General features: G+C 46.3%; 2 protein-coding genes across 2 annotated transcripts; one reads left to right on the forward strand and one right to left on the reverse strand.

The window, feature by feature from the left end:
- Nucleotides 1-215: 215 nt before the first annotated feature.
- LOC120404552 (olfactory receptor 52E2-like) lies at nucleotides 216-1,154 on the forward strand. Its single transcript, XM_039537314.1, has one exon. It carries the CDS (start codon nucleotides 216-218, stop codon nucleotides 1,152-1,154), a length of 939 nt encoding a protein of 312 aa, XP_039393248.1.
- A 7,084-nt stretch (nucleotides 1,155-8,238) lies between these two features.
- On the reverse strand, nucleotides 8,239-9,195 carry LOC120391321 (olfactory receptor 52N2-like). The gene has a single exon (XM_039514854.1). The coding sequence runs from the start codon at nucleotides 9,193-9,195 to the stop codon at nucleotides 8,239-8,241; it is 957 nt and encodes a 318-aa protein (XP_039370788.1).
- Between the last annotated feature and the right edge of the window lie 12,533 nt (nucleotides 9,196-21,728).

Genomic DNA, 21,728 nt, shown 5'->3' on the forward strand with positions numbered 1-21,728 from the left:
TCTGAGAACTTCTCTGGACTTAACTCTGACCTCAGTAATCTGGTGCCATCTGTAAATGTTGTCACCTCAGTGCTCATCCCCTTTCTAGATAGTTAATAACTATGAAATATTTACTGTACTACTTGTTACAACATGTGTAATCCCCATCATTGTGCTTCTCTCCCTTTGCAGACACCTGGAGCATTTCTGAGCCTCATCACCGCATTGACCACCTCATGGCATCCTTCAACCTCACCCCCTCTGGCCCTTCAACATTCATTCTAATGGGAATCCCTGGCCTAGAAGCTGCCCATGTCCAGATTTCCATCCCTTTCTCTATGTTCTACCTTATTGGCCTCTTGGGAAATTTCACTGTTCTGTTGGTTGTAGGGAAAGAGCAGACCCTGCACAAGCCAATGTACCTGCTGATCTGCATGCTGGCACTCACAGACATCAGCATATCTACCTCCGTTGTGCCAAAGGCACTGTGTATATTTTGGTTCAATTTGAAAGGCATTACTGTGGCTGGCTGTCTCACCCAGGTCTTCTTCCTTCATGCGGGTATGGTTATGCATTCAGCCGTCCTTGTTACAATGGCCTTCGATCGCTATGTTGCTGTATGTGACCCTCTGAGATATACCATCATCCTGACCAATGCACGTATAGCTAAGCTAGGGCTCATGTGTTTCATAAGAGCTGTTCTCTTCATTCTGCCTGTGCCTCTGCTCCTCAGCAGGGAGCCATTCTGTGCCAACCGCATTATCCCCCATACATACTGCGAGAACATATCTGTGGCGAAGATGTCATGTGGGGACACGACTGTCAACAGGATGTACGACTTAGTGATAATGTCTGTAGTCATCGGGTTAGACCTGACACTAATTGCCCTCTCCTATGGTCTGATCATCAGGGCCGTCCTCAGAATCTCCTCCAAGAAAGCCCACCAGAAAGCCCTCAACACCTGCACTTCCCACATCTGTGTGATTCTGACCTCTTATACTCCCTTACTCTTTTCTAACCTTACACACCGGTATGGTTTGGGTATTGCTCCCCATGTTCACATCATCTTGGCCAACCTCTATTTCCTCGTCCCCACCATGCTCAACCCTGTCATTTATGGGGTCAAAACCAAAGAACTTCATGACAAAGTGGTTAAATACATCTGCAGAATGTGATCACAAGGGGCCATTGACTTTAATCCTATCTGACAAGATTGGGAAAGGAGATCTCCTCATGAATCAAGGGTTCTTTGTCCCAGTTTGGCTGAGCTCAGCATTGTGGAAGTTCACAGTCTTATCACTCCATCACCACTCTGTTGCTGAGTCCCCCCTCTCTGACCATCACCTGACCTCTTTCAGCATCACCTGTCAGCCCCCAACGTTAGATACCCTCTCATTCATACTTTCCACGACTTCCAGACCACCAGAAGATACTGCAGCTTACTGCAGCTTTCTGAAGGTGGCTTTCCATTAGTTCTTTTGTGATAAATGCAAGCTACACTTTCTGATAGCCAAGACAAAAAAACAAACTACAAATTCTGAACTTCTTTACCGTATGTGAAGTGCTCTGGTGAACAAAATTTACCTGATTTTTGTACGTCCAATATTTCAGGAAGCCTGGATGATAAAGCATGTGTTTCAGTTTGAAAGTGCTAATACACAAAAGCTACTGTAGGACTTAAGGACATTTTACTGGCAAGAGTTGTGAAACCATGCATTATTGATAATGGGACTGGTGTGTTAAACTACAACATCATCTTTGTGTCAAATTACTTACCGCTTCATGCAGTCGATTTTGAAGTCACTTTTCGGTGCAGTTTTCAAAACACACACTACCCATTCCTTTTGTCAAAGAGGTCAAGAGTAGGTGGTCCTGCTAGTGAAGGCAGAGGGCTGGACTCGATGACCCTTCGGGGTCCCTTCCAGTTCTATGAGATAGGTATCTCTCTCTCTCTTTCTATATATATATATAAAAGAAAAGGTGTCGAGATTTCATCTTGGAGTTTGTGAAACAGATGAAACAGGGATTGCCACCAAACATCCAAGTGATTGAATCACTTGCAGTACTAAATCCTTCATGACCTAGATTAGGCAATCTGTCATTTTTGCCATTGTTTTGTGGAGACCATGGACAGTTGGAGCAGCACTGGAGAGTTTTGCTTATGGTTCAGTGGCCTCATACTCAGGACAATCAAGTTGAGCATGTTTGGGTTGAAGTTCTCGGACACTCGGATGCCGCAGAGGACAAAGACTTTACTGAACTTTGCTTATTTGCTCTTTTGTTTCTGTTACTACCTTTTAGCAATGCTGCAGTTGAAAGACTGTTTTCTCAAATGGACTTGATAAAACAAAACTGTGCAACAAGATGCAGGCTACATATTATGACATATATTCATAATGTTAATATCAATTATGTCATCCCCAAAACCATTACCTTTAGCCTAACTTATGACTTTTATGATTTCCATATTCTGTGGTGTACCCTGCTGTTACTGGTCTGTAAACATATTCAATTTTTCTGTTTGGTTCCCAGTTTAGTTCCCCAAAAGTCAAAAGGGGTAACCGGTAGGCCATTTATCTATACCAAATGTTATAAACCCACATATTAACTTGATCTAGCTAATCATGCAGGATACAGGCCTGTAGGTTCCTTGTATTGCACCCAACTATGATGAATAACTATTATGAATAACATACACTGGAACTCAACATAAACAAAAAACTAAGAAAATAATATAATCAATCAAACAAATAAAGAAAACCCATTCTGCAATATAGCAAGCTAGCAAACTGGCCTTATTGGCTACAAATCCCCACTTTGATGGGGTGATTGCACAAAAAACCCATCACATGGATGGGGGGCGTGGATAGCAGATGTGTGGAGAAATGCCATGAGTGCAGGGGACTGGGCATGATGACCTCTCGAGGTCCATTCCAGTCCTATGAGTCTATGTTCCACATTAATTTCCACCTCTTGGGGTGGAGGCAAGACATCAGAATTTATTTTTAGTAAAAGTCATGGACAGGTCACAGGCAATAAACACAAATTCATGAAAGCCCGTGACCTGTCTGTGACTCTTACTAAAAATAATGGGGATGGGGGGAACTGACAGGGGGAGGATCAAAGCCCAGTCAGGAGGATGAGAGCCTGAGCCCCACTTTGGGAGGGGGGAGTGTCCAGCACCTGCTGCCGCCATGGCTAACAGCTCCATGGCCCCTGCCGCAGCCCCAATAGCTCAGAGCTCTGGATCCCCTGCCACAGCCCCAAAATCACAAAGCTATGGCAGCTCGGAGCTCTGGGTCCCACCACCGCCTGTAGGAGCTGAGAGCTGCTGGGTTCTTGGCAACCCAAGGCAGCTGAGAGCTCAGGTGTTCCCACTGGCTGACAGCTCTGGGCTGACATGGAAAATGTCACGGAGGTCTCTGAAAGTCACAGAATCCTTAACTTTGGTGGCATAATCTTCCCCAGTCACCACAGCGAGTTGTCCACAGGCTTGGCTAAGGATCAGTAGTGGAACCTCAGTGACTCAGGCAGTGACCACACTTTGGGCAGGAGGCACCACAGTCGCTGACTTGCTCCAAACCGAAGAGTTTTTCACCCCTGGGCTCAGAGTGTCAGTTAGCCGTTGCTAAGTGCTGAAGGCTGGAATGTTGTTGCTTTGGGAACGCTGTTCAAGCTGCTCAGTTCTTCTGTCCTTGGAGCTCCAGTGTTATCAGTATTAGCAGACAAGGCGGCCTGCTCATTCAGCAGACCTCGATGTTACTCATAAAGAAAAAACATAGGCACTGTTCGGTGACAAAGTCACCCAGCCAGGTTTATTTCCCTCCAGGTATAATTCTAGCACTCTGGCCATGAACCAAATGAGCTTATGAAATTCCTCTCTCAGGTGGAAATACCCCAAGAAATCGTTACTGATCAAGGATCTAACTTCACTTTACAACTTTACAACTGTGCAGTCTAAATGAGGGTAACAGCATTAGGAACATTGATCTACCCTCCTCAGATTGATGAGTTGGTGGAGCAATTTCACAGAACTTTGATTGCGACGTTAAATAATTGTGTATCCTCAGAATCCAAACATTGGCACCAACTATTCCCTCGCCTCCTTTTTGCTATCAGGAATGTGCCTGAAGCCTCCAATGTTTCTCCCTTTAAACTTCTGTCTGGGAAGCAGCCAAAGGGTTTCCAGACCTGCTTGGAGAAACACAGAACAGCAAAGACCCCAGACAATGAACACAGTCCAATAAATTCTTCAATTAAGAAATTACCTCAAGACTTTATAGGCATTTGCTAGAAGAATTTGCTAAATGCACAACAGGTAGAAGAGAAGGCCTATAATGAGGGAGTCCAGCCGCAAGGGTTCTGATGTACTTGATTTTTTTTTTCTATTTCTTTTTGAGTCTTTGGCTAGTTGTTTTTCAAATACTTTTTTGGCCTTCCTAATTTTTTACACTTCGTTTGCCAGAGTTTATGCTCCTTTCCATTTTTCTCACTAGGATTTAACTTCCACATTTTAAAGGATGCCTTTTTGCCTCTCACTGCTTCTTTTACTTTGTTGTTTAGCCATGGTGGCTCTTTTTTGGTTCTCTGACTATGTTTTTTAATTTGGAGTATACATTTAAGTTGAACCTCTGTCATGGTCACTTAGGACTGGGACTAGGATGTCCCCAACCAGTGTACTCTCTTCACTGACTTACCGATCACTACATTAAGTTCAAACTAAATAGAATTTATTAAACATCAATTGTAAGAAAAATAGGGAAAAAATGGAAAATGTTCAAGGAAACAAGAGACCTCACTCTGTGGGCACAGGGACACCACAAACAGCTGTCTCTGGGATGTAAGGAAAGTTCACGTCTGTTCCTCACACGCCCCAGGCCTCCTGCCCAGGCCCTCGCTATGTGCCTTGATAGCACAGGTCAGACACTTGCTCTGGCAGTGGCCACACACACCAAGGCTCTAGGTGGCAGGATCCGTCTCCCCAATATCTGCCCTTCTATCAGATTCATGTACCCCCACTTCCCATGGCCCCACCTTGCTCTCCCCAGCCACTCTTTGTGCTCAGCTGTTGTGTTACTTATGGCATGGCCGGCATCCACTATCCTGGCTCTGGACCCGCAGCTCCCCATTGGAGCTGAACCCTGGCTCCCCACTGACCTAGCTGGTCCATGCTGACCCAGCTCCTGGTTCTGGTCTTTTCCAACTGCAGCTGCCCAGCTCTGCCTCAGCACTGCTGCTCTGCCTCCAACCCAGCACTGCCTTCTGAGCTGCTTCTCTGGCCCTTATTTTTCTGGCTGCTGCTGATCTGCCTCCAGCTCAGCTTGAGGTGCTGGAGGTTTGTCAGACTTCTACTGCATTAATAGCCCCAAATCACTAAGAAACTAACCTAAAAGTAACCCTATTTGTGCCTTTAAACAAAGGGTTTTTTTATTAACACATTGATCTATACATCGAGTAACAAATGAAAGCTTTTCCTAGATACCTAGTACAGATTAGATTAAAAAAAAAAACCCTACAAGCCCCAGCAGAAATACCTCCACATTAGCAACAAAGTTATGAGATAACAATGAAATTCAAAAACAAAACCCCAATACTGGTACTTGTATCCCGATTGAGGGTGGCAAACAAAAACGGGAAATGATGGCATGAAAAATATCCCCAAATGAGCCCAAAATATATGCAGTGTAAAAACAACAATAACATTATTAAATTATTTATTTCTAATTTCATTAAATGACAGTAATCAGTGTCCATATTTTGAGTTGAATTGGTTTGTTACTGTTAGTCTCTGAAAGGCAACATTTCATCCTCACTGTCTTCATAGGAAGTAGAATGCTCCTGGTCATACATACCAGCAGTGACCAGTGCAATCATTTCTTTCCTTGGTGCAAACTCTTCACAACAGATTTTGTGGCATTGCACGTATACCAATAAAAACATCTTGTTGCCATCTGAGAAAATAGTCTTTCAAGCGCCGTGTTGCTAAAAGGGAGCAACAGCAATGAAAGACGAAACAAGCCAAGTTAACTAAAGTCTTTGTCCCCAGTGGCATCAGTGTGTTCGAGTTCTTGAACCCAAAACTGATCTACTTGATTTCTCTGAGTATGAGGCCAGTGAACCATAAGCAAAACTCTCCACTGTTATTCCAACCGTCCAAGGTCTCCACAAAACAATGGAAAAATTGAGATATCATAGAATCATAGAATATCAGGGTTGGAAGGGACCTCAGGAGGCATCTAGTCCAACCCCCTGTTCAAAGCAGGACCAACACCAGCTAAATCATCCCAGCCAGGGCTTTGTCAAGCCTGACCTTAAAAACCTCTAAGGAAGGAGATTTCACCACCTCCCTAGGGAACCCATTCCAGTGCTTCACCACCCTACTAGTGAAAAAGTTTTTCCTAATATCCAACCTAAAATTCCCCACTGCAACTTGAGACCATTACTCCTTGTTCTGTCATCTGCTACCACTGAGAACAGTCTAGATCCATCCTCTTTGGAACCCCCTTTCAGGTAGTTGAAAGCAGCTATCAAATTCCCCCTCATTCTTCTCTTCTGCAGACTAACAATCCCAGTTCCATCAGCATCTCCTCATAAGTCATGTGCTCCGGCCCCCTAATATTTTTTGTTGCCCTCCGCTGGACTCTTTCCAATTTTTCCACATCCTTCTTGTAGTGTGGGGCCCAAGACTGGACACAGTTCTCCAGATGGGGCCTCACCAATGTGGTGAGGCCTCGCCAATGTCAGCCAATCTAGGTCGTGAAGGCTTTACTGCTGGAAGCAATTCAATCACCTGCACATTTGGTGGCAATCTCCATTTCATCTGTTTCACAAACTGCAAGATTAATCTTGACACCTACTTTTGACATCTTCGACAAAGGGAATGGTTAGTGTGTATTTTGAAAGTTCCAGCTGAAAGCGACTCCAAAATCGATTGTGCAAAGTGATAAGTTATTGGACTCCAAGGCAATGTTATAGTTTACCATAACAGTCTGTTCCCTGGGGTTTTGAGAAGCCCAAGCAGTGGCAACTTAATTATTTCAATCCAGGGGGTGTCAGGAATAACTCAATGGGAACACAGCAATTCTATCTCTTCAAGGATTAAATGCAAGTAATTGTGTTCTTGTCTAACACTGAAGTTTATTAGATTTAAGGTCGCACAGACATAAGTAAAGGTTAGAACATCCCAATTATTTACCTAACATCTGGAACTGTATTGTGTAATTAACAGCAGGTTCGCAGTGGCTAGTTGCTGGGAAGAGAAGATGTCAGGAAAAATGTCTCTCAGGATGGCTTCAGAGAACTGCTCCAAAGCACACTGTATTAGCTAATCTTTTATAACTTCTAGAAAACACACATAGGTCATGGTGACCTCTACTCGATTATCACTTTTCCTAACTTTCAATACACTTCTAATATCAGAGGTATCTAGACTCAAGGTTTTCATCCATTTATTTTCTTTCATTATCATTTATTGCCCACTCCTCCCATTCTGATTAGCAGAAACTGCCAGCTAGATTTTGACTTTGCACCTAAAACCCTGCTTTCCAATTAACCCTAAACTATGTGGTGTTCTCTTTTATTAATTTATAGTGGCTGAATGCAAATCATATGATTGCAATTGTCTTGATCACATTCTGGGGTACACACCCCTCAATCCAGCGTAACACAGTACAGTTCTCAAAAATACACAGCTTCACAACTCTCACCAATAAGCTCTAGTAGAATGTCCTCAATCCCTGGAGCAGCTTTCCTTCTATTAGCACTTTCCAATGGAAACTTTTGGTTTATCCTTCCTCAACGATTGAACATAGAAAAATCAGGTAAATTTTGCTCACCGGATCACTGTACATATATAAAAGAAGTCCAGCATTGTACTTGCTTTCTTTGTCTTTGGCTATCAGAAAGCGTAGCTTCAGTTAGTCAGACTGATCAAGAACCCTATTCAAACAGGCTCTAATGGAAAGCCACCTTGCTTCAGAAACCTGTAATATCTTGTCGTGGTCTGGAAGTCACTGAAAGGCCAAGTGATAAGGTGTGTGTAGGTAGGGCTGGTGGATGCTGCTAAAACAGATTGGGTTATGGTTAGACAGATATAACTCAGCAACAGAGAGCTTGGTACTTGGTGACGGAGTGATAAGATGTTAGCTGTGAGGAGCTTCCCAGACTTTAAATTTCCACAATGCTGAGCTTAGCCATACTGGGACAGAGCACGAATGACGAGGAAGTATCCTGTCCCCCTCTTGTCACACAGGATTAAAGTCAGTGACCCCCAGGTGAGTACATTCTGCAGGTGTATTTGCCAACTTTTTCACGAAGCTGTTTGTTTTTGACACCATAAATGATAGGATTGAACATGGTGGGAAGAAGGAAATAGAGGTTGGCCAAGATGATGTGAATGTGGGGAGCAATGCCCTGACCGAACCGATGTGTCAGAGTGGAGAAGAAGAAGGAAGGATAAGACATCAGCATCACACAGATGTGGGCTGTGCAGGTGTTGAGAGCTTTCTGGTGGGCTTTCTTGGAGGAGATTCTGAGGACAGCCCTGATGATCAGACTGTAGGATAGTGCAATGAGTGTCAGGTCTGACCCATTGACTACAAATGCTATCACCAAGCCGTACATCCTGTTCACTGTGATGTCCCCACATGATAGCTTTGCCACAGCCATGTGGTCACAGTATGCATGGGGGATAATGCGGTTGGCGCAGAATGGCTGCCTGCTGAGGAGCAGGGGCAGGGGCAGGATGCAGAGAACAGCTCTTATCAAACCCACGAGCCCCAGCTTAGCTATTCGTGCATTGGTGAGGATGGTGGTGTATCTCAAAGGGTTACATATGGCAACATAGCGATCGAAGGCCATTGTCACGAGGACCGCTGAGTGCATCACAGTACCTGCATGAAGGAAGAACATCTGGGTGAGGCAGCCACCCACAGTAATGCCTTTCAACTGGAACCAAAATATACACAGTGCCTTTGGCATGATGGAGGTGGATGTGCCAATTTCAGTGACCGCCAACAGGCAGAGAAGCAGGTACATCGGCTTGTGCAGGGTCTGCTCTTTGCTTACAACAAACAAAAGCGTGAAATTTCCCAACAAGCCGATAATATAGAACATAGTGAAAGGGATGGAAATCCAGATGTGAGCAGCTTCCAAGCCAGGGATCCCCGTTAGTGTGAATGTTGATGAGTCAGAAGGGGTGAGGTTGAAAGATGCCATGAGGTGGTAGATGCGTTGATCGGGCTCAGAAATGCTCAAGGTTCCTGTGAAGGGAGAGAAGCACAGAGGGAGGGATTACACACTTTATAACAAATAGCAGGGTAAATATTTTATGGTTATTAGCAATCTAGAAAAGGGGGTGAGCAGTGAGGTAGCAACATTTACAGATGGCACCAGATTATTTAGGTCAAAGTGAAGTCCAGAGAAGCTCTCACAAGGAGCTGTTGTGGAAAATTAGACCACACCGTTGATTTTAGATCAGGCAGCCTGAGGCACCTTTATTTCCATACAAGCATGCATGCAGGGAGAGTCAGCCTGGCCCCATGCAAGAGGTGGCTGCCCCCCCATTACAAATTTTCCTAAGCTTTTAAAGGTTAAAACCGCAAAATGTAGCACTTGCATATCACACTGCTGTTGCCTTATTTGGGATTAACAGATATAAAATGAGCAAACTAGCTTAAATTTACCCATATTAGGTTTTTCCTGTTATTGTATTTGGGCAGTTTCGTTGGTGGTCTGGCTATTTCAAGATCCCTCTCTTGCGGTTACATTTTGCAAAAGCTCTAGCTAAACTCTTCCTATCTCCAGCTGGGCACATTTTCTCCGTTCCCCTTTCCCTGGTTACTTGTTCCTCCCTCCTCCTCTTTTAGTGCCCTTTGTACAGATAAGCATGCTTTGCAGAAGCTTAAACCTTTGCTCTTTATATGACAACAGGCTGTTGGGCCTAGTGGGACAATGGGTGGGGGGGCGACATTTTTCCCTGTCAGAGCTAACCAAGCTAGGTGAATGGGCAGCATGATAACAGACGAACTTAGATGTCAATAACTGCAACATCTATGCCCATTGGAGGGAAAAGCTTGAACTCCTCAAACAGCTTACAAGGTTCTAATTTAACTGTAAGAACTCAGGACAGGGACCTGGGCATCATGGTACACAGCTCTGTGAAACCCTGATCGCAGTGCAGGCATGGATAGAAACTAAGCAAATCTCTGGGATCCAGGAGGAGGGGGTTGGGGAATCATATAGAAAATACAATGCCACGAGATCAGTCAGACAATGTTTCACCCTCCTCTGGTCTCCTCTGTGTAGTACTGGGCACCCTTCTCACCCAGGATATTGCAGAACTAGAAAGGGCTCAGGGAAGGGCAATGAGAATGATCAAGGGTTCAGGGAAACTCTAATAAAGAGAGAGGTTGAAAAGACTGGGATTGTTACCTTACAAATGATATGAATTAGAAGGGAAATGAGAAACGTCTATAAAATACTGACTGGTAGAGAGTAGATCGACAATGTGTTCCCCCTGTCTCATAGCAAAAGATCAAGAGGATATTCAATTACCTGGAACATGGCAAATTCTAAAAAGATACAAAACGAATGCTTTCTTCACTCAATGCCTAAGTAGACTGAGGAACTCATTGCCACAAGAGGTAGTTGAGGCCATGAGCTAAGCAAGAATCAGGAAGGATTTGGACATTTACTTGGATAGTGAGACGATCCAGTTACAATAGTTACCGCTAAATGAATATTTTGGAACACCTTTACACCCATTAATTTCAGGGCAGAAGCCAATTTCTAGCTGTTAGGCATTAGGGTGACACCCTCAGGAGGGTTCGGTCATTCACGTACTGCTGGGTTTCTTACACCTTCTTCTGCAGCAGCTGCGGCTGTCACTGTCAGAGAGAGGACACTGGGCTAGATGGACCATAGGTCTGATCCACGATGAAATTCCTGTGTTGGAGAGAGGGAAACGCCAGCAGCAGCAGCTCACCCTCTGCAGGGAAGGAGAGAGGGACAGACCTGGCAGGAGGTGGGGAGGACGTGGAGAGGAAAAGGAGCCATCGTGAATAACTCTTCATTCAAACGATACAAAGCTTTAACGTATCACAGCCTGTTAGAAACCCAGACACACCTTCCTGAGGCTGCTTTTCTGTGTTGGCAATTGCTGACGTTGTCATGAGGCTGTAGTGGGGCTGCTTCTGGGAGGAGGAATGGTCCGGATGGGGGATGGTGTCAGAGACAATCTGCTACAGTGTGGTCCACATTATGTTACTGACTGAGACACCCCCCGTCCCCATAAGGCCTCATTGTGCCTCTTTGGTATATGCGTTAGGCAGGATTTCTATTCCCTGTTTTGTATGGTTTCAGGGCTCTGTGCCACTGTGATCTAGATACTGCATGTCTCCCCCATACACACACACATTGCATGTTCCTGGACTTCCACCGGTGAGATTTCCAACACAGCCTGGTTTCTGCTAAGCCAGAAACATGCTTTTCTTTTACTGCCTTTTGGTGCTTCTCATCCTCTCCAGACCCACGATGCAGGGGCTCAGAGAGAGCCAACCCCTCTCTCTCCCTGAATTTTTTTTTATTCTAATTGTTTTAAACCTTTAGGCCTGTGAGTTTGAGATTTCAGTAACTCTCCTGTCAGTTGTTCCGTGGGCCAAACGAGCTCACCCGTCCTTAGAGGCCACAGAATTACTCTAGTTGAAGTCACTGGAGGCTCATGGTCGGTGTAAATTAGGACATTTATTTAAGTCCCTACATGTAGATTTAGGGTGAACTCCTGGCCGTCTTTCGAAATGGAACCAGATTAAACCTCAGTGTTTAATTTTGGCTCTGAGCTGTGAAAATCACATCTTTGGGTCCTGCTACAGAGAGTGATATTCTGTTCGGGTGCTGAAAGAGTCTGAAGGAAACCCCCAGTTTATATGGCGCTCTGAGACTGGCCATGAAGGACAGGGATTTCATATACAGGGGCCCTGATTTTGCCTTCAGGGAAGCCAGTGTCAACCTGGAGTGACGCACTGAAGGCAGAATGTGAGAGCAGAATCTGGCCAGTGTGTGACCCTTTCTTGTTGTGACCCCTCTGGTAACACAGATACCCACTGCAAAGCCTGTAGCTCCACTTCCTAACAGGGCAGTGAAGTTGTTGAATTGGAAACTTGAGCAAACAAGAGGAAAATCCACATAAACCAAAAAAAGGGAGTTTACTGAGACAGATAGAAGGACACAGTAAGACACAAGGAACTGATCTTAATAACAAATATTTGTCTAAACTATTTCCAATATGTTTGTTATTCCAATTATACCAGGTAAATCCCTTGATGTTTCTGACAATACTGAACAGTTTAAGTTGCCATGCTGGAGAATTCCTGCCCAGATGGTTCTTGACTTGAACTCTGGAACCCTTCCTAAGCCCTGAGCACTAACTTTAATGCAGAAACAGGCAACTCACCAAAATCCCGTTCAGCAGAGAGAGGAAATCTCCTTACAGTGACAGGAAGGCAGAGCCCTGAGAATCAGTGTATGAATCTCACGTCTGACACTTGGAGCACTGAACAGCGATATTTATGATTCTCCTAATCAGTCCCTGCGGGCTCTCCAGGTGGCAGGACTCCCAGACAATTCCCTTAGCTCCATGAGCAGCAGGAAGAGCAGAAAATGGATAACTTCAGCCTGAGAGCCTCCCCCGGGAGTGAAGAAATGATTTGCCGATACCAGGGCTCAGATTGTCAAGGCAAACTGAGTCTTGCAGACTGTTCAGCAGACTGTTTTAAGAGGGAACAGCCATGGAGTTTACCTAATCTGTTGCCCTGGGGCCATTCAGGGAGGTGGAGAGACAATACTGGAGCTACAAGTTGGGAAAAGCCTATTTCTGGGATCCAGCCACATCACACAGCTTGTTTTGGTAGCACTCGGAGGCTTTCCAGAAGTGGAAAAGCTGTGGATGGGAAGCTCTTCAGACTGACAGGCACAGACAGCACCGGGGAAATCTGAAGGCCCTCGAACTACCTGGGTCCTCGTCAGAGAGGGAGGGTTTGGAAGTCAGAGACGTGTACAGACTCTTCTTTGAAAACCCTCTTATTCTCTAATGTTACACATTATTTGTACTGTTCAGATTAAACAGTATTTTGGTTCAAGGAGGCTGACTGGTCACTCGTCTCACCACTAGTCACAGAATCCCAGAGGGAAGAACCTCAGGTGCCAAACCCACTGCGAACTGCTGGGAAAGCACAATCGACCGGCAGTGTGCAGTAGCCCAGGGCCCAGTCTGAAGTGGGAGGGTCGTGGGATTCCACCCCATGAGAGGCAGGGTCTTATGTCTGACATGTGTCACTCGGAGACCAGAGAGGGGGCAGAGATCCCGGCAGCACTGTAGCTCTGCGGAGGACCCCTCAGCCAGTCAGGAAATTAACATACGCCCTATCAGACCCATTACTACAGACCATGGCAGCTCTGAATTCCTGTGTTCACAATCAAGCCAGAGAATAAAATCGCTGAAAAGGCATTTGCTGATTAAATTTCCAGTATTAAATAAACCTGAGGCAATTTGTGAACTAGTCACTGATATTCTGTGGGGTCTCCTCTCCCTCAGCCTCTGGCAGGATCGGACCCATAGCACTCTGCACTTCGAGAAATGGTACCCCCCTGATAAATCCTGACTCGGGGCATTGGGGATTTATCACTCCAAGCTCTCTTTGAAAGTCAGTTTTCCGTAAAGCTTGAATAACGCACTGTGGGGCCCAGGCAGATGTAGGGGACGGGTTCCCAAGCTACCTAGAGCTGCCTGCCCTCCAGCCCCGTCACTGAGTCACACCGACGGCCCCGCTGAGTCCTCTGCTACTACACAGAATATCTGCAAATGGAAACAGCTTTCAGCCTTTCCCCTTCACTTTGCATTTTAGAGATAGTGAAACCTGCCAACGTACCCAGTTCCTGCTAGATGTGCAGCCGCTGACATGAGAAGGCTTCACCCTAAAGGACAAGGAGTCATCGGAGAGGTTGCACAGGCAGCACGCAGTGTCTGTTCAGACAGGGAGGGAACTGTCTTTATGGAGCCTGTCTGCACATTCCCTTGGGGGCCACTTGGCCATCAGGGAACCTCAGCTGCTTGGCATAATGTGCACTAACTTTAACCCCAACACGGCCAAGGCAAACTGCAGGAGGCCAAATCACAGGGGATGTGTGGTGATCCTACCTACTTGGACTGCAGCTCAGCTCTCCTGCAGGCTCTATTACTGGAGTCTGGGATCGTCATCACTATTTCAATGGTTCTGATTAGTCACAGGGCTACCTCGGGGGCATCCAAGTGTTAACGCTGATGCTGTCACAGCTGTGATCTTGCTGAAATAAAAAAAATATATAATAATAATATAGGTCCAGATTTTTCCCCAACAGCCCCCTTTCCTGCATTACAAAGCCCGGGTGCAGGCCAGGGAAGGGAGATTCCACAAGGCTCTGTTGTACAGGGTGGGGAGGCCTGCACAGAGAGTGAAGGCTGTTTATACAAGTGGATGGACACAATACGCCAGGCATATGCTGGTGAGGAGGTTTCGACCTTGCCATACCCAGAGTGCAGCCATAAACTCCGTCAGTGCAACATTCATTTACATTATGAGGAAGAGGCAGATGAAAAGCTTCCAATTTCTCTTGGGCATCTAGGCAGCTGCAGCTGGGCAGAATCACGGCAACCGAGCTGTCAGCGAAAAATGAGCCATTTTCTATGAAAACTCACCCCAAAAAATGGATGAAAAGGAAACATTTCAATTTGGGTCAACATTTTTGATGGGGTGGGGGGAATCTCTCTTTTCCAGCACAGCTCTAGCTCAACCTATGAGCTTCTTTCCCTCATGCTACAGGACCACTCCCCTAAGTGGCAGCTCCAGCCTTCCCATCAGCCTCCCACACTGAGCCTGCCCTGGACATCTGGCAGGGTGTCTATGCCATCTCTGTAGCAGAGGGAAGCCTTGGAAAAGGCTTGTCTTCAGCATCTCATCCATCAGGGGAATAATTTATGCACATAAAAATGGCCATTTTGGAATAATGGTCCATCTAGCCCAGTGTCCTGTCTTCTGACAGGGGGCAGCGCAGATACTTCAGTGGGAATGAACAAAACAGGGCAATTATCGAGTGATCCATCCCCTGTTGTCTGCTCCCAGCTTCTGCCAATCCAAAATTTAGAGACACCCGGAGAATGGAGCTGCATTCAAAACCATCTTGTCTAATACCTATTGAAGGACCTCTCCTCCATCAACTTATCTGATTTTTTTGGACCAGCTATACTTTTGACCTTCACAACATCCCTTGGCAATGAGTTCCAGAGGCTGTCTGTGTGTTGTGTGAAAAAATACTTCATATAATTTGTATTAAACCTGCTGCCTTTATCTTCATTTTGTGACCCGTGGTTCTTGTGAAGGGGTAAATAGCACTTCCTTATTCACTTCCTCCACACCACTCATAGTTTTGTAGACCTCCATCATATCGCCCCTTAGTCATCTCTTTTTCAAGCTGAAATGTCTCAGTTTTATTAATCTCTCCTTGTATTGCAGCCATTCCATAACCCTAATAATTTGTGTAGCCCTTTTCCAAACTTTTTCCAATTCCAATATATCTTTTTTTGTGATGGGAGGACCACATCTGTACATAGTAATCAAGACGTGGGCATACCTTGGATTTATATAGCGGCAACATGATATTTTCTTTACTCTCTATAACTTTCTTAATGATTCCCAACATTCCGTTCGCCTTTTTGACTGCTGCAACGCATCGAGTGGATGTTTTCAGAGAACTATACACCGTGACTCCAAGATCTCTTTCTTGAGTGGTACCAACTAATTTAAATCCCATCATTTTCTATGTATAGTTGGGATTATGTTTTCCAATGTGCATTTCTTTTCACTTATCAATACTGAATTTCATCTGCCCTTTACTTGACCCATCACCCAGTTTTGTGATATCCCTTTGTAACTCTTCGTAATCTGCTTTGGACTTAAGTATACTGAGTAGTTTTGTCTCATCAGCAAATATTGCCACCTCACGGTTTACCTCTTTTTCCAGATCATTTATTAATCTGTTGAACAGCACTGATCCCAGTTCACATCTCTGTGGGACAACACTACTTACCTCTCTCGCTTCTAAAAACTGTAAAAGCAGCAAAGAGTCTTGTGGCACCTTATAGACTAACAGATGTTTTGGAGCATGAGCTTTCGTGGGTGAATACATGTATCCAACGAAGTGGGTATTCACCCACAAAAGCTAATGCTCCATTACGTCTGTTAGTCTATAAGGTGCCACAGGATTCTTTGCTGCTTTCACAGATCCAGACTAACACGGCTACCCCTCTGATTCTAAAAACTGATCATTTATTCCTACCCTTTGTTTCTTATCCTTTAACCAGTTACCAATCCATGAGAGGACCTTCCTTCTTATCCCATGATTGCTTACTTTGCTTAAGAGCCTTTGGTTAGGGACCTTGTCAAAAGCTTTCTGAAAGTTCAGATAAACTATATCCACTGGATCATCCTTGTCCCCTTTTGTTGGCCCCCAAAGGAATTCTAATATATTGGTGATTCATTATTTCCCTTTGAAAAGCTATGTTGAATCTTGCCCAAAAAAGTGTGTTCATCTATGTATCTGAAAACTCTGTTCTTTACTATAGTTTTAACCAATTTACCTGGTATTGAAGTTTGGCTTACTGGCCTGTATTGCCAGGATCACATCTAAAGCCTTTTTTAAAAAATCAGCATCATACTAGCTATCTGCCAGTCATCTGACAAAGAGGCTGATTTCAGTGATAGTTTACATACCACAGTTAGTAGTTCTGCAATTTCACATTTGAGTTTCTTCAGAAATCTTGGGTGATACCATCTGGTCCTGGAGACTTTTTACTTTGTAATTTATCAATTTGTTCCTAAACCTCCTCTACTGACACCTGAATGTGGGAGAGTTCTTCAGATCTGTCACCTAAAAAGAATGGGTCAGGTGTGGGAATCTCCCTCACATCCTCTGTGGTGAGGATCAATGCAAAGAATTCATTTAGCTTCTGTGCAACAGCCTCATCTTCCTTGAGTGCTGCTTTAGCTCCTCAGTCGTCAGTGCCCCACTGATTGTTTGCAGGCTTCCTGCTTCTGATATACTTTGAAAAATAATTGCTTTTATTTTTTGTGACTTTTGCTAGTTGTCCTTTAGATCTCTTCAACTAGGTACGCAGTATCGCCCAGCGCGGGTCAACAAGCATGAGTCACCCCCAGAAAAAAAAAAAGAGATTGGATTAAAATAATGAGATTTTAAATTCACTAATGTGGGGTTTGTTTTCATGTGCCTTTGGTTTCTGAGCCTTTGTGGTGCACGTGGTACAGAGATTCTAGGTTTTCTGAAACTCACTTTTTAAAATAAACTCTTTTAAGAAAACGAAAAGCTGAGATTCCTCCGCAGTCTCTGGATCCCAGAAGTTGGGGCTTTAAGAAAGACAGGAAATAGTGTGAATCTCCCAATAAAATCTCAGGAGCTGGTGCTGCTGGCTGTCTCTCAGGCTGAGCACCCACAAACGAAGGCACTGAGGGTTACTTAGTGGGCGTTTCTGGTCACACAGTCCATCAGTGGCGGAGACGCTGTGTCCCTCTGCATTGGAGTACAGAGCCCTGGGTTGTAAGGACCAAGGTTCCCCACAGACAACCGGACATAACAGTGATGGGTGCGAAGATGCACTGGGTACCTGATGCACAGCTCAGGAGGTCTCCTCTTTTCTCAGATATGAGACATGCCCACACTGGGTAAGCAGGGCTATGCACATTCTTAATAGAAAGGGGCTTGACCCAAGCCCAGCTTCAAATGCCTGCTGCTAACTCTCTTAGACCCAAGCAACCCCCCGCCCCAGATCCAGCTATCCCCAAACTTGTGGATGATGGAAATTTGGATGCAGGGTGTGAGGTCTATCTCCAGTGCTAGAGCGGCTCTTGGTGCTCATGGAGTGGGTGGAGGGTCAGGATCAGACTGAGAGGCAGCCCAGCAGGGCTCTGTTCAGCCAGGCAACGATCTCCAGATCCTTTGCTCTCGGAGGGCACGTCCCAATTCCCCCTCTTGGTGCTGAGCTGCAGGAGGGGCCCAGAACTCCCTCATCAAAGGGGGCCGTGCTGATGACAGACCCCATCACCAAGGGGTGTTGGGAAGAGTTCAGGTTCTTCACCCTGTGCCCCAAATCGTCCTTATGAGGCACACAGAGCTGAAATTTTGCCTGGTCTACACTAGGAGGTTATGTCAAATTTAGCAGCGTTAAATCGAATTAACCCTGCACCCGTCCACACAATGAAGCTATTTAGTTCGACATACAGGTCTCTTTAGTTCGATTTCTGTACTCCTCCCCAACAAGGAGAGTAGCGCTAAATTTGACATGGCCATGTCGAATTAGGCTAGGTGTGGATGGAATTCGACGCTAATAGCTCCGGGAGCTATCCCACAGTGCACCACTCCGTTGACGCTCTGGACAGCAGTCCGAGCTCGGATGCTCTGACCAGCCACACAGGAAATGCCCCGGGAAAATTTGAATTCCTTTTCCTGTCTGGCCAGTTTGAATCTCATTTCCTGTTTGCACATCGTGGCAAGCTCAGCAGCACTGGCAGCGATGCAGAGCTGTCCAGCAGAGGTGTCCATGCAATCTCAGAATAGAAAGAGGGCCCCAGCATGGACTGACCGGGAAGTCTTGGATCTGATCACTGTGTGGGGCGATGAGTCTGTGCTTTCAGATCTGCGCTCCAAAAAACGGAATGCAAAGACCTACGAGAAGGTCTCCAAAGCCATGAGAGACAGAGGATACAGCCGGGATGCAATGCAGTGCCGCGTGAAAATCAAGGACTTGAGACAAGGCTACCAAAAGATCAAAGTGGCAAACGGACACTCTGGATCCCAGCCCCAGACATGCCGCTTCTACGAGGCACTGCATTCCATTCTAGGTGCGGCCGCCACCACTACCCCACCACTGACCGTGGACTCTGAGAATGGGATAGTGTCGACGGCCAGTTCCTCGGAGATGTTCGTGGACGGGGAAGATGAGGCAGCAGATGAGGAGGACGAGGCAGTCGACAGCGCTTACAACGCTGATTTCCCCGACAGCCAGGATCTCTTCATCACCCTCACGGAGATCCCCTACCAACCCTCCCCAGCTGTTAACCTGGACCCTGAATCAGGGGAAGGATCAGTCGGTACGTGCTTTAAACATGTAAACATTTATTTTTAACAGAGCAGGAATATTAACTATGTGAAAAGAAGGTCAATATATATGGGGATAGAACAGAAATCCTCTTGGGAGATCTCCACGAAGCTCTCCTGGAGGTAATCGAAAAGCCTCCGCAGGAGGTTCCTGGGGAGAGCGGCCTTATTGGGTCCTCCGTGGTAGGACACTTTTCCATGCCAGGCTATCAGCAGGTACTCTGGGAGCATTGCCTCGACGAGCATGGTGGCATAGGCCCCTGGTTTGTGCTGGCTTACACGCAGCATGCACTCTCTATCTGCCTCAGTGACCCTCCTCAGGGTGATCTCGCTCAGGGCGTCCTGCTTTGAATTAGGGGAATGTTAGTATTGGGAATGCTTGACTGTTCCTTTACATAACAATAAGCGTCGGTTTACAGCCACGTGGTGGAGGCGGTAGAGGGGCAGCATACAGGGATCTTTCCCTCGGACAGCTGTGAGGGGGTGGAACAGGGGCAGAGTTCATGCTTTCCGGATTGCCGGCAGCAGGAACTTGCAAACGCTAGGAGCATTGCTTTGAGCGTGAAAGGAGGGCACAGCTATACATTAAGTTTTAAGCAGCCAAAAGTCTACGGCTTACCATGTGTGCCTGCAGCACGAATTCTGCTGTCCTGCCCCGCTTGTCTGATCTCCAGTGCAAGACCCCAGGCAGTGAATGCGAAGGCCGAAAATTCGAACTTGTCCTGAGTGCGGATGAGATAGGTGCTGTGCATGGTCTTGTTCACAGAGACAGACTAGACTATGTTCATTGTTTGCAAAAATGTATCTTTGTAAGGAATTCACTCCCTTTTTCCCATCACACAGCTGCGACTGTTTCCCGACCTGCCCCGGCATCCCCCTCACAGAGGCTGGCGCAGATTAGGCAGCGAAAGAAAAGTACATGGGACGAGATGTTCGCTGAACTTATGGGCTGCTCCCAAGCCGAGGCGGCGCAGCAGACCCAGTGGAGGAAGAACATGTCTCAGTACCAGCGCTCACACAGCGAACGGGAGGACAGGTGGTGGCAGGAAGACCAGCAGGCGACTCAAACGCTGCTTGGACTAATGAGGGAGCAAACGGACACGCTCCGGCACCTTGTGGATGTTCTGCAGGACCGCAGGCAGGAGGACAGAGCCCCACTGCAGTCTATCTGTAACCGCCCTCACCCGCCACAAAGTCCCATACCCCGCTCACCCAAAGTAACAAGAAGGAGGGGCGGCAGGGGCCGTGAAAACTGTCACTCCACCCCTGCAGAGTGCTCAATTAACAAAAGCTCTCATTCCCAAAATTTTCCTTCCCGCCTCACCCAAGCCCCCATCCCAGTTTCATCCCCTAACTTTCTAGGTGATAATAAAAAAGACTTTTCTGTTAATTACTGTTTCTGTCATGTTCTTTTAGAGAAGACTGTGTTTGAAGGGGGGGAAGGGGGTTGGTAATTGGACAGGTCAGTCACCTTTACCAGGGTACAGACACGGGGGCAGTTTCAGCAGCAGGTCACACACACAGTGCAGTCACTAGGCACCCTGGTCAGTCTGGGAGGTGGTTTTCATGTTCTGTGTGGGGGCGGGGTATGTGACTTTGTGGCGCGGGAGGGTGGTTAGAGATCTTATGCAGCGGTCCTGCTCCTGGATCACAGAGCCACTCAGCAGCTGATCTGTAACTGTCCTCCCCCGCCACAAAGTCACATAGCCCCCACACACAGAGTCCCGAGAAGGAGGGGTGGTTTGCTCCGTTGAAACAACCAGTCCGCCACCGCACACCGCTCTAGGAGCAGGAGCCTGTCATTCCTCAAGTTTAGAAGCGGTCTTTGCAGCACTACACACCCTACCCACCACAGTCTGCGTCCCAGTTTTAACCCTTTACCGTGAAATCAGTACTAAAGAAAATGGTGTTAATTAAAAAAGTTCCATGTATTTTATTTTTAAACGTGTGTTGGAAGGGGGGAACGGGGTATGTAACTGCAGAGGATAGTCACCATTAACTGGGTAAAGGAACGGGGACAGGTTCAGCTTCTCTGTAAACAAACTTAATAGTCACAGGTTACCTGTTCACTGAGGAACCTAGCTTTCAAAGCCTCCCGGATGCACAGCGCTTCCCGCTGGGCTCTTCTAATCGCACGGCTGTCTGGCTGGGCGTAATCAGCAGCCAGGCTATGTGCCTCAACCTCCCATCCCGCCATAAAGGTCTCCCTCTTGCTCTCACAGAGATTGTGGAGCACACAGCAAGCTGCAATAACAATGGGGATATTGGTTTCGCTGAGATCAGAGCGAGTCAGTAAGCTTCTCCATCTCCCCTTGAGACGCCCGAAAGCACACTCCACCACCATTATGCACTTGCTCAGCCGGTAGTTGAAGAGTTCTTTGTCACTGTCCATGGTGCCTGTATAGGGCTTCATGAGACAGGGCATTAGCGGGTAGGCTGGGTCCCCGAGGATCACTGTAGGCATCTCCACATCCCCAACAGTTATTTTGTGGTCCGGGAAGAAAATACCTTCCTGCAGGCGTCTAAACAGACCAGAGTTCCTGAAAACA

Source organism: Mauremys reevesii, linkage group 1 (assembly GCF_016161935.1).
Source record: "Mauremys reevesii isolate NIE-2019 linkage group 1, ASM1616193v1, whole genome shotgun sequence".
Taxonomy (NCBI): Eukaryota; Metazoa; Chordata; order Testudines; family Geoemydidae; genus Mauremys; species Mauremys reevesii.

Coding starts and splice junctions, on each gene's coding strand:
- LOC120404552 (XM_039537314.1), top strand. CDS start 216: ATGGCATCCTTCAACCTCACCCCCTCTGGCCCTTCAACATTCATTCTA.
- LOC120391321 (XM_039514854.1), bottom strand. CDS start 9,195: ATGGCATCTTTCAACCTCACCCCTTCTGACTCATCAACATTCACACTA.